General features: G+C 45.3%; 1 protein-coding gene across 1 annotated transcript in view; it reads right to left on the bottom strand.

The window, feature by feature from the left end:
* ATRN (attractin) overlaps positions 1–12,896 on the bottom strand; it is a 147,157-nt gene that overhangs the window by 90,986 nt on the left and 43,275 nt on the right. Inside the window, exons 4-8 of the mRNA XM_063401225.1 lie at positions 7,276–7,404; positions 5,172–5,377; positions 4,023–4,191; positions 2,568–2,658; positions 1,205–1,448 (exon numbers count right to left, since the gene is read on the bottom strand). Of these exons, the coding sequence (XP_063257295.1) occupies positions 1,205–1,448; positions 2,568–2,658; positions 4,023–4,191; positions 5,172–5,377; positions 7,276–7,404 (839 nt within the window). The remainder of the gene's footprint in view (positions 1–1,204; positions 1,449–2,567; positions 2,659–4,022; positions 4,192–5,171; positions 5,378–7,275; positions 7,405–12,896) is intronic.

Genomic DNA, 12,896 nt, shown 5'->3' with positions numbered 1-12,896 from the left:
AGACAAATAATAGATTGCATTTCAATGACATGAAAATGTCAGCACTGCAACTTGATTTGGAATGGGACTCTAGAGCACTTTTACTTTTTATATATATATAAATATATATATAAAGCCAGACAGCACTGAAGCCAAGTCTAAGTGTGAAGAACACTGCAGTTAAAAACTAATATGTGATTCATGATCCTATATCTCGCTCACTAAAATAACATTGGTCTGAAGCACTTTAGACATATTATAATGGCAACTGAAATAAAAATACCACATTATACACCAGATCTCTGAGGTAAGTGCTGAATGAAACCCTTTACCAGCTTCCCAACTCTAGACCAGAGCAGCTACACAAAAGGCAAAGGAACTGAACAGTCTGCAAGATCACACATGGCAAAAACAAATCACTGCCCCACACACCCTGGGTTCTCTCTGGATTTCTCCTAGAGGAAGAAATCTCACCCACGTGGACTCCAGAGAACCAGGCTCCAGTAGATCCTCTGGATCAGCATGACTGGAGGACAAGGATAGCAGGTCCGACGTGCAGGCAGGGCCACTATTCCTGAGACTAGCCAGTGCATTCCTGTTGGGATCTTTCTGTGTTTGACTACGATCTCTACACGGTCCGTGGTGCCAGGAAAGTGCCTCCATTTCTGAGATAGGCAGAAGTCCAGTTCACCTGGAAAGCTTCCTGTGCTTCTCCACTGGTGACAACAGAAACCTCTGGATCGTAAAATCTGAGCCTGGACTATTCCAGGATATGGGGTTCCCAGATCCAGTCAGGGATACGGGAATGCAGAAATTCAGCACCTTTTTCCCATAGCATCTACTGCTGGGGACATGGGTGTCAGGTTAAGCAGATACTTGGTCTGAATTATTACAGCCATTATTATAATTGCAGAATTAAAAAATTATTTCAGAGTGTTTGTTTTGTCAGAGGGAGAGAGGCAAATTAATCCGAATTTCCCAGAGTTGCCCTGCTTTACCTCTCAGTTACAGTTTTATGTCTTTGGGACCTAACACTGTGTATAAAGCTGGAGGCACGTGGCTGCCTGCTCATTGGGTTATACAAATATGTTAGGTTCGACCTCTTGTGACTACAAACAGGAGGAGAACACGCTTGCCTGTGTTTTGCTGCCTGAACACGAGTGATTTCAGTGACTTCCCAACCAGCTCCACGTGCAGCGCTGGCAGGAGGGAAGCACTCACTCACCCAGGTTGTACTCCTGCACGTTGCTGATGTAGCCGTAGAGGGGGCAGTGCCCGAAGAGCACCAGCATGACGGTGCTGTTGTCCCGCAGGGTGACGATGTGGGCCGAGTGCCCCACCACGGCGTACTGCTCCTTGGCCCGGGGCGCCAGCGCGGCCCAGCTCTGCTGCGGGATGTGGAACACCCACAGCTGGCTGCTCACGTTCCCCGTCGCATCGATCTTTCCCCCGTACATGTAGATGTTATCCTGAAAGGAGTCACATGTTCTGAGCCAGGCAGCTCAGCACTTAGGGAACAGCTGTTTGGGAAGGAATTAAGCTACTGGTCTGAAGTTACTTCATAAACTCCCATGGAGAGGGGCTGTGGACAAGGGCCTGGAGGGACAGGACACCGGAAATGGTTTCCCACTGCCAGAGGGCAAGGTTACATGGGATACTGGGAAGGGATTGTTCCCTGTGACAGTGGGCAGGCCCTGGCACAGGGTGCCCAGAGCAGCTGTGGCTGCCCCTGGATCCCTGGCAGTGCTCAAGGCCAGGCTGGATGGGGTTTGGAGCTGCCTGGGATAGTGGAAGGTCTCTGCCCACAGCAAGGGACTGGGACTAGATGATCCTTAAGGTCCCTTCCAACTCAAACCATTTTGTGATTCCATGATGAATTTCCATGCTTTAAAAATCTTCAAGTGCTCTGTTTGTGAATGACAGTGTGTGGAGGTTTTTTGAGTATTTATGATTAAGTTTTGCACAGGCCTGCACTGTCTGAGCTAAACAACCTTCCAAAACCCAAAGGTCAATAAAGGATCAGCTCATTTCCTTTCCAAAGGCTTTGCCATCCTGCTCTCACATGGCCTGCGTTCGCAGCAAGGCACACAGGTGAGAAAGGAGGTAAAAACAGTCAAATCCACTTGCTGTGTCACATGCTGAGAGATCGGATTCACAGGTTTATTTGCAGAGCAAGTAACAAAAATCCCCAATCCCCCAGCTCTGCTTTGGTGTCTTGGACAACAGAGCTAATAAAAATATTCACGTGATCTACATAAAAGGCAGCTGGGGAACCAGCTGAACTCCAGCAAGCTCAGCCTCGGGCATGTCTGGTCAACACAGACGGCAAGAAGGAAATAATGGACTCACTGACCTCAGTCATCCTCCAAATCTCTGGAAAAAGGGGTAAGAAGGAACACACAGGCAGAGACACTACAGACTTCCTAGGGCACACACCCAAGGATTCCCTGGAGCACAAGTGGACAGCCTGGGCCACGCAGGGACCAGCCTCTGAAGGAGGAATGCTTCTCCCAAAGCAAGACTGATCTGGGATAAGGACCGGGAAGCAAGAGAGGAGAAGGGGAAATCAGTCTGGAACACTGAATTACCTTGTACAATGCCAACGAATGACCATATCTCATCTCTATTGAGTTCACAGAGTTGTTCAGTGGAAGCCACTCTTCAGAAATAAGATCATACCTGTATAATAAAGACTCAATTATTTTTGAAGGAATAGGTATTAAAGATGAGAATATAACTGCTTGTCCTTTCTAAGATTAGGGGAGAATTATTTATCAATATAATATGTTAGATATAATTATTGACTGAAATAATAAATCCTGCCATGATTTCAGCATGCACAAAGTTCACACAAACTACTTATGGCACGGTTAAAAAAATCCAGCTGAGCCTGCTCTGTTACTCCACATACACATACTGATTTCCTTTGCCCTGTTTTCTTTTCCATATAAACCCAAGAGCTCATGCATTGCCCATTAAGCTGTAACAACCTACACCACTTTTCTCTCAAAAAGTAGGAAAACTTTACACTAAAATTAGGTAATTTCCAACTACTTGATTAAAAAACCTCTGCCAGTGCTTAAAAAGCACTTTTTAATTATGTCTTTGCCATTCATGCTTAAAATAATATAAAACCTCTGCTCTGAAAATGGCTTGTGGCTTTTGATTTAAAATAAGGCACTATATTTGCCAGGCTTAGGGCCTTGTGAGATAAAATCATCTCTGAGAAAACATTCAACAAAGCCATAGGGTATCCTATTAAAAAACGGGGTGTGACTTTGGAGGAGTAAATTGTGGGTGCAACTAGCAACTGTTCTGCATTTAAATGTGTGTTTTCAGCTCATCTTCCCCTATAAGACCTACTACCTCAGGATGTGAGTTCAGAATACACAGCTCTCACTTAGGTCCATCAAAGTGAGGTATGTGAGTATTCCTGGAAAAAAAATCCAGCTTTTGCCTAGATCTGCCCTGATACAATACAAAAGCTAGGGTTTTTTTAATAGAGTATTTCCATGAAGTACACGATTACTACTTGATATTTTAGTTACTGTTAAATGTCCTCAAACAATTGCATAAATGTCCTCATCCTAATGCCAGTCCTAGTGTTTGGTATCCCATCCACTGTGGATAAACATCCAGAGTAATCAGTATGTGGTAATTAAGAAGCCAAAAACTCAAGTCATACAGACACAACATAGGGAAGGGCTAAAAACACTGAAGCAAAACTACCCTCTTTGAATATGAGGCTAGATATAATTTAGGAGGTGGCCCAGAAATATGCAGAGAATTGTTAAATGCTGTCAGACACAGATGCATCAAAAAGTCACTGAACATCAGGAACCTTATGCTTTCCTTTTCCAAAATTAGCACACTTCAGCAAGATTTTCCCCCAGCTCGAAGGTGAGCCTGAGTGTTTATAACAGTTGCTTTCCCTTGGAGATGAAGCATAGACCAAAGCAAATCACATCAGGTGGCATTTCCTAAAAATAACTCTCAAGTCTAAGCTCCTCTCTTTAGTTTTTATTATCTAGGTTTATACTCACGCTAAAACCTTCTGAGAGTCAGAATGATTGAAGACATAGCCTCCAACAATCCACATTTTATTGTCATGGATGACGGTTTTGTGAGATGCTCTAGGGAGTTTTGGAAGAGTGTATTCCTCCCGGGTCCAGAACGACTGATTTGCAGGAAGAGGAATTGAACAGCCAGGACCTGGGAAAAGAAGGTTTAAAAAGTTTTAAAACGTTTTTTTCCAAAGCCTGCATTTCAGCTGGAGGTCAATCTGCTGCTACTGCTGTAGCTGGCTGTATTTAATCTGAGACTAATTCTTACACATCAGTAGATTTTGCAGAGGAAAAATGTTCAGGCCAAATCACTGCCAAGCTGGGCATGGTTGATCAGCTCAGCTGGACATGAGAACGAGGCATTTTACATGTTCAAACAGGTCAGCTGTGGCAACCAGGCTCAAATTTGCTTTAGGTGCATAGGAATGAGGTTTGAAGGGACCTGCACACCACAGGTTGGTTCCACTTTGGATGGTGACAAAGCTGCTTTCAAAAGCAATCATAAAAAACCATCATCTGCATCACAGACTGGGATGGGTTGGAAAGATCACCTTCACTCCCCTGCCATGGGCAAGGAAGTCTTCCACTTCCAGTTTGTTTCAAGCCCCATCCAATCTGGCTTTGGACACTGCCAGGGATCCAGGGGCAGCCACAGCTGCTCTGGGCACCCTGTGCCAAGGTGTCATCACCCTCATTGTAAAAAACCTCTTCCTTATATCTAATCTAAAACAACCCAATTTCAATTTAAAGTCATTCCCCTTCATCCTGGCACTCCAGGCCCTTGTCCAAAGTCCTTCTCCAGCTCTCCTGGAGGCCCTTTGGGCACTGGAAGTGGCTCTGAGCTCTCCCTGGGGCCTTGTCTTCTCCATGTGAACACCTCCAGCTCTCCCAAATTGTCTCCAGAGCTGAGAGGCTCCAGCCCTTGGAGTCCCTCTGTGGCCTCCTCTCCAGCATATCTATCCTCCCAAATGAAGTGTGATCCTTCAAATTTAAAAAGCAGATACTCTGTTCTGTGTCAAAATGCTAATACTTGTCATGCAGAACATCCCCCGTACTCACAATTAAACTGCCACTTCCACAGACAGAAAATGCAGCCCAAAAGTTCTGTAAATCCACCAGGAGCCTCACCTTGCCAGCCTGCAGAGCACGAACAGGCTTTGGAGCCATTGAGGTTGCAGCGGCCTCTCTCAGGCGCCCCACAGTTCTCTGGGCAGTAGGGAATGTCACACGCCTCTCCCTTCCAGTGCTCAGCACACTCACACTGCAGGGCCATGGTGCTGCTGTTGAGCCTGCACTCCCCTTGACCAGAGCAGTTATTGGGACACATATTGAAACTGGGGACAGAGCACAAAGCAGGTCGTCAGGAAGGAAACACATCCCCAAGAATTATTAACAAAGGCAAGAGTGATGCTGAACAAAGTTAATACAAATCATTACAAACCAAGAGACAGTCACCTGCTACCTGGTGTGATGGTCCTGTAGAGATTTGCACTCTATTCCTACAAAACTGCTCCATTTCACAAGTTAAACTCTCAGCTCCTCTGAGAAAATTATCAGTATGATTTTTAGCCATTTCTAAGGCAAATGATTTGCCTTAAAACACCCAACAGTGAGGACTTTAATCAGAGTATAAGACATCTATCGTGTCTGTGCAATTTATACTTAAACTGCTCACAATTAGGTGCCATTCTGGGTTCTGCTTACCAAGAGAACAACTGGAGAGGAAACCCAAGCCATAGACGTGATCACTTTGAATAATTTCTGATTTTACATATCTGCAACATAGCTGAGGCAAAACCAGATACATTCCCACTTTTGAGATCATATTCATTTCCAGACACCCGTTTTTGCTGGTGTATCTACCAGAAGAATTCACAGATAGGAATTATTCTCTACCCATTATTCTCACTGTGACTGGCTCCAAGACGTAACTTCACAAGTGTTTGTTGAGCACCTGCACCCAGCAGTAACTGTGAAGACAGTTATGCACCATTTAATCTACTTGCTGCAAAAATGTTACGCGGAAACCTAAGACCCAGAACACAAAACAGCACTTGAAAATTGCTTGAAATTATGAAGAAAGTGAAGAATTAAAAGAATATTGTTCTTGAAGAGGGTGTTTTATTGGAATGGTGCAAATCCAACATTCGGCAGTAGATGGAGCCCTGGTTTACACAATCAGCCAGACTTGGAAAACACTGCCTCTTCAGCTCCTCTGATTCAAGGAACTTTGCAAGGGCTCCTCATCTGCTTCTGGACCTTCCAAGGACTGTTGGATGCCCCCTATTTTTAAAGAATTCGCTATCATGTGGATTATTAACCACATATTTATGTTCTTACTAATGATGAAAGCACTGAAACTTCATATTCAAAAACTAAGCTCCTCATTTTAAGAGAAACTCAATTTTTGCAAGAAGTCAGTTGTGACTGAAGTTTTTCCAGCTGTTTTTTCTGAAAGGGGAGAGACTTTCAGCAGGTTACTCCCAAATTAAACGTCCCAGTGTGGCACAAACATAACTGCATCTATAGGAGCACAAAAATTCAAAGCTCATGATCCCTGCAGAAGCAAAACCTTCCATCTCTGTGCATATGTCCACATATTTACCTCAAGGCAAAACCTTTCTAAAAGCAGTTAATAAATTAGGGAGCACACCAGAAGTACTTTTAAAAAGCCCATCAATGCGGACTAAATACATGTCAGTAAACAGAAGGCACCCATCTGTTCAAAATATGAATGAAAGAATATAAAACTAGTCCAGAATAAAAAGAAGTCAGATTAAGGGATTCAATCCAGGGATTGAATAAGAAAGCACCTGCCAAGGATGAGGATCCTCCAGAGCAGGTACAGCCCCGTGTCTCAAGTGAAATGTGTGGCAGATGGAAAAGTATGTTTGTGCAGAAGTATCACTGCAGAACACTCAAAAGCACAGATGTGCACAGAACATATCATTTATTGTTGATTAGATATAATCAAACTGATCTAATAACATAAAATAAGTAAGATGTCTTTTGGAGCAAACATTTGTCCACGATTGCAACTGACAAGCTGTAACATTGAGCACATGCCACTTATTAGCTGTTGCAAGGGTATAATAAAGATAAAAATCTAATTTCAGGTGTCTGCTCATAATTACACACTTCAATGGCAATTGCTTATTTCAAGACAAAAGTGAGAAAAGAGGAAAACTCCTTTTGCTCAGTCTGTAGCATCACTGTGGAGGGTGCCACTTACTTATAGGTGATGTTAAACCCTGTGAGATTATAGGCAGCATCACTGAAGAAATGTAGAAGAGCATATCCAGAAGTAGCTACAACTTCAGGTACTGTTTCATTGCTGTCTTTCTCAGGAACAATAAGACCACTGGAAAAGTAAAAGAACAATATTAGAAGTGAAATAAAAGGGAGTAAAGCAACAAGAGTAAATGCACCAGTACTTTCAATAAAATAATTGAATTTCGATAAATTAATTGAAACTCGATGTATTTCCATTATTTGAAGTATGATGAATTTGTGGAATCATAAATAAACGTATATTGAAAATATTTAACCAGAAAAAAAAGGAAGTTATCTAGAATGTTAGTTATCCTTATCAAAAACCTTTCCCTCCCTTGTTACTCAGCAACAAAGTAGGCAGCTCCCATTCATAAAACAAGGTGGCACGTTTAGAAACAGAAATTAATGTGTCCCAAAAGAATAAAACCTGTATTACTAAGTCAAACTAAAGGTCTGCTGAGCCCAGATCTCCTCCTGACTGCGGGCTACAAAAATGGTTGGGAAAGGCTGTGACAAATCAAGCAAGTACAGAGCATTCTGGTGATGTGTAATCCACCTTACACACACCCAGTTCAGATGCTTAGACCTGGAGAATGCACGCAAGTCAGCACAGGTAAATAAACCATTCATCCATGTTTTTATCCAACTCCTTTCTTAATCATTTATATCATTTTCACCTGAAAAAATTAGCAGCAATGAGGTTAACAATTTAACTCCACAACAGCAGAGAAAGGATTATTCTACTAATTTCTGACTTGCTGCCTCTTGGGTTCCTTTTCTATGGGAAATACAAACAGTCAGTCATAGAATTGCAGACTTGTTTGCATTAGAAGCTTAAACCAGAGACTTAAAGCTCATCTCATTCCACCTCCTGCCATGGGCAGGGACACCTTCCACTGTCTCAGGGTGCTTCAGGCCCTAATATCCAACCTGGCCTTGGGCACTGCCAGGGATCCAGGGGCAGCCACAGGGAATGTGGGAATTCCAGCCCAGCCCCTCCCCACCCTCCCAGGCAGCAATTCCTGCACAAGATCCCAGCCCAATCTCCCCTTTCCCAGTGGGAGCCATTCCCTGTGTCCTGTCCCTCCATCCCTTGTCCCCAGTCCCTCTGCAGCTCTCCTGGAGCCCCTGCAGGCCCTGCCAGGGGCTGGCAGCTCTCCCTGGAGCCTTCCCTTCTCCAGGGGAACATTCCCAGCTCTCCCAGCCTGGCTCCAGAGCAGAGGGGCTCCAGCCCTGCAGCAGCTCCGCGGCTCCTCTGGGCTCTCTCCAGCAGCTCCACGTCCTTCTGCTGTTGGCCCCAGGGCTGGGGCAGCTCTGCCCGTGGGGAATCACCTGAGCAGGGCACAGGGGGCAGAGCCCCCTCCCCTGCTGCCCATGCTGGCATCAACCCAGGGCTCAGGGGGTTTCTGGGTCCCAGCTCACAAGGCCAGGGCATGTCCAGTTTCTTATCCACCAACATAACCGAGTCCTTCTCCCCAGAGCTGCTCTCAGTCCCTCCGTCCCTCAGGCTGTTCTCATACTCAGGACTGCTCCAGTCTGATGCAGGACTTTGCATTTGATCTTGTTGAATCTCATGAGATTCCTAGAGTGCTGCTCCTAGGGCTTGTCCATGTCCCTCTAAATGCCATCTCATCCCCCAGGCATCTCAACTGCACCACATCTGCCCATCATCCCCTCTTTTATAAGCTCCACCTGAGTCATCACATTCACATTTGTTGTCTTTCCTATCACAGCAGCTGTCACACTCCCAACTCCCACCTCATTCTTTGCTTCACACTTCTGGATGCCTTCAGCGGCTTCTCTCACCCTTTCAGGTTCTCTGAGATCCTCCAGCCTTTCAAGTTTTCCAGGACTGGCAGAGAGAAGCAAAGATGGTGGGCAAGACTATCTACACTATTCCAGACATACTAAAGATTTATATAATGGTTTGTCAAAATAATTGGAATAAAGCAACAAACTAAAATGAGCTTTGAAAAAAGTAACTACTACCTATTTACCTATTGCACTAAAAACTTTGTATCTCACAGGGAATGTTTACTCATCATTTAAGAGATGTCTGACAAAAAAAAAAGTTGATTCTTCCCCCATACAAATTCAAAGTCTACTGAACTTCTGTTTTTACAAGTCTTTATCCACATACAGCACACTGTCTAGCACTCCCTCTTCACAGCCAGCTGCTACTCTCCTGTATAGATCCATCTTATCCCGACCTCACTCCCATTTTCAGAGCGAAGACAAAGCCTTGTGAGGAGCAGAGACCCCACATCACAGAGCACAGACCCCACATCGCGGAGCACAGACCCCACATCACAGAGCACAGACCCCACATCGCGGAGCACAGACCCCACATCGCAGGGCACAGACCCCACATCGTGGAGCACAGACCCCACATCGCGGAGCAGAGACCCCACATCGCGGAGCACAGACCCCACATCGCGGAGCACAGACCCCACATCGCAGGGCACAGACCCCACATCGCGGAGCACAGACCCCACATCGCGGAGCACAGACCCCACATCGCGGAGCACAGACCCCACATCGCAGGGCACAGACCCCACATCGCAGGGCACAGACCCCACATCGCGGAGCACAGACCCCACATCGCGGAGCACAGACCCCACATCGCGGAGCACAGACCCCACATCGCAGGGCACAGACCCCACATCGCAGGGCACAGACCCCACATCGCGGAGCACAGACCCCACATCGCAGGGCACAGACCCCACATCGCGGAGCACAGGCCCCACATCGCGGAGCACAGACCCCACATCGCGGAGCACAGACCCCACATCGCGGAGCACAGACCCCACATCGCGGAGCACAGACCCCACATCGCGGAGCACAGACCCCACATCGCAGGGCACAGACCCCACATCGCAGGGCACAGACCCCACATCGCAGGGCACAGACCCCACATCGCAGGGCACAGACCCCACATCGCGGAGCACAGACCCCACATCGCGGAGCAGAGACCCCACATCGCGGAGCAGAGACCCCACATCGCAGGGCACAGGCCCCACATCGCAGGGCAGACCGTGTGGGGAGGGAGCCAGAGGCAGCTCCAGCCGCGCCCCTGGGAAACAGCCCAGCCTCGTCCCCTGTCAACTAAAAACCAATGCTGAAAAGAATTTCCCCCCGAGAAGAACTTATTTCTCCTCTTTTCACATCTGTTTAGAATAGAAACAAATGCAATTGAAGAGAGTTTCCCAGGACAGAGTAAATGAGTTTATCCACTCCACGAAATCACTCCCAGCTATCCACAGCATCCATTAATATAACCTGAAAAGCACTTTTTTGTGACCTGAATTTTTCTGTTCCCATGACACAGTCAAATATTGTGCTCCAAGAACAGAGCAGAGACCCAGCAGAGCAGAGACCCAGTGATCCTTTTTGCTACAGATTTTGGGATATTTGCACTAAAGCCAGCAGATGAATGAGCTACCTGCATCGGGATCACACTGCAAACTGCTCAACAGCCCTTCCTGCACAACAAGTCTTCATTTTACCAACACACCATAAAATCACTGGAACCTGATCCCATGTTTTGGCTAAACAACTCCAGCACATCTACTGATACACATTTCAAGAAATATTTCCTTATGTGAAAGCCAAATTCTCCCCTGCTGTTCATTTGCTTCTCAAGGATATGGGATTAAATAGCAAAATTACTTCCCTCTTCATCTGTCTGGAAGAGGTGCCTTGTTTTATTCCCAACATTTGAGACTCCTGAAGATTATCTCTACCAAAAGACCAAAGAACAAAAAGCCTAACAATCTTCTTGTTTGGTTCATAATATTTCTTTGTAATCAACACTGTAGGACAGTACATCACCTCAGAAAAACAAACATTTAAAAATAATTTGGGTAAGGCAAACTGCAGCTCAGGGACAAGAAAAAAAATTGCTTTGTCCTGGTTTCTTCTTCAGCACTGATCGCTAATATTACAGGGCAAAATAAGTGGAAGGCAAGACAAAAATTCCCCGCAATAATCCTTCCTAATAAAAGGAGTATATCACTAGACAATTCTTTGTTTTCTCATTGAAATCACAAATTCAGGATTTGTTTGACAAGAATTCAGGTACTTCAACAACAATGCTTGCATCCCACTTACTCCCTATTTCCATCTTTTTCTGATGATTCATGTGTAAATAACTAAAGATGTTATCCCACCTACACAAATTTAAAACAGTCTAAGGAAACTTAATCATAGTATTGTCTGGGTTGGAAGGGACTTTAAAGGTCATCTAGTCAAATGTCCCTGCTATGGGCAGAGACACCTTCCACCAGCCCAGGCTGCTCCAAGTCCCATCCAACCTGGCCTTGAACATTTCCAGGGATGGGGCATTTTAATTTCTGTCAGAGAAAGTCATGAAAAGAACACAACACAGTGGGAACGATCAGATCCCTGAAAGGCTGAACCTTGAAAACAGTGAATAAATCAGCCTGCTCCCAGCATCATACAGAATAAACAGAAGCACAAACAGAATTTACATATGCCGGGAAAAAGAATCCAATAGGCAAAATCAAAATGATAAAGGATTATGCAAAACTTCCTTTAAACTATGATCCAGAATCTCTGAGCAACTCAACTCTGGCCAAGATTAGCATGTTTCCAAACACGCTGCTTTTATTTCCTTCCATAAGGTTTCAAAACATTTTGCAACCATCTCTACTGCAAACCAAATAAACACTCCTCTCAGCTCAGCTGTCCAGTGACACCCAGGGAAAGGCAAACCTCTGCTTTCTGAAATAACTGAAATAACATCTCTTTTCTGTAAACTGGACTGGTGAAGTCAGTGGCAGAAAGTAAAACAGTATCAGAAAAGCAATGAAACAGAGAATGGCCTGAGCTGGAGAAACTTGAAAGATCATCTTGTTCCACCCCCTGCCATTGCAGAGACACCTTCCACTGCCCCCGGATGCTCCAAGCCCAGGGGAATCCTGTCTGGCCTTGGACCCTTCAGGGATCCAGGGGCAGCCACAGCCGCTCTGGGCACCCTGCGCCAGGACATCACTATCTCCCAGAGAAAAATATCAAATTCCCAGTATCCCATCCAGACCTACTCTCTGATAGAAGCAGTCATTCCCCCTTGTCCTGTCACCCTATGCTCTTGTCCAAAGTCTCTCTCCAGCTCATCATGGAAGCTCACTTCAAGTACCCAAGTCCACAAGCATGTCCAGGAAAGCCAACTTCTCCACTGCCCTGCACACACTGCCCTGTTCTTTCCCCTAGACCACTGAAAAATCAGAATAATTTAAAACAAAGGGCGCCTCCTATATTATTTCTCCTGGATTTGCTAGGTATCACGGTTCTGGCATATTCCTCATTTCCTCCCAAGACACAACCTGTTAGAGATCAAAGCATGTGAAGCTCTACTGAGCAGAAAACAGGTTAAATTGTGAGTCACAAAAATGTGAAAATAGAGAGTAGAGCTCACAGAGGAGCAAAAGGATAAAGATGATAGTGGAAGATCAGCTTTGCAATCCATCAAAATCCAATGCAAACAAATTATCCTGATTTTTAAATACTTTGATCCACCTGGACACACATGTACACAAAATGGCAAGATTCCTCTGTTAC

The sequence above is a fragment of the Prinia subflava genome, chromosome 7, assembly GCF_021018805.1.
Source record: "Prinia subflava isolate CZ2003 ecotype Zambia chromosome 7, Cam_Psub_1.2, whole genome shotgun sequence".
NCBI classification, from domain to species: domain Eukaryota; kingdom Metazoa; phylum Chordata; class Aves; order Passeriformes; family Cisticolidae; genus Prinia; species Prinia subflava.
This window is presented reverse-complemented; position numbering and strand designations above follow the sequence as displayed.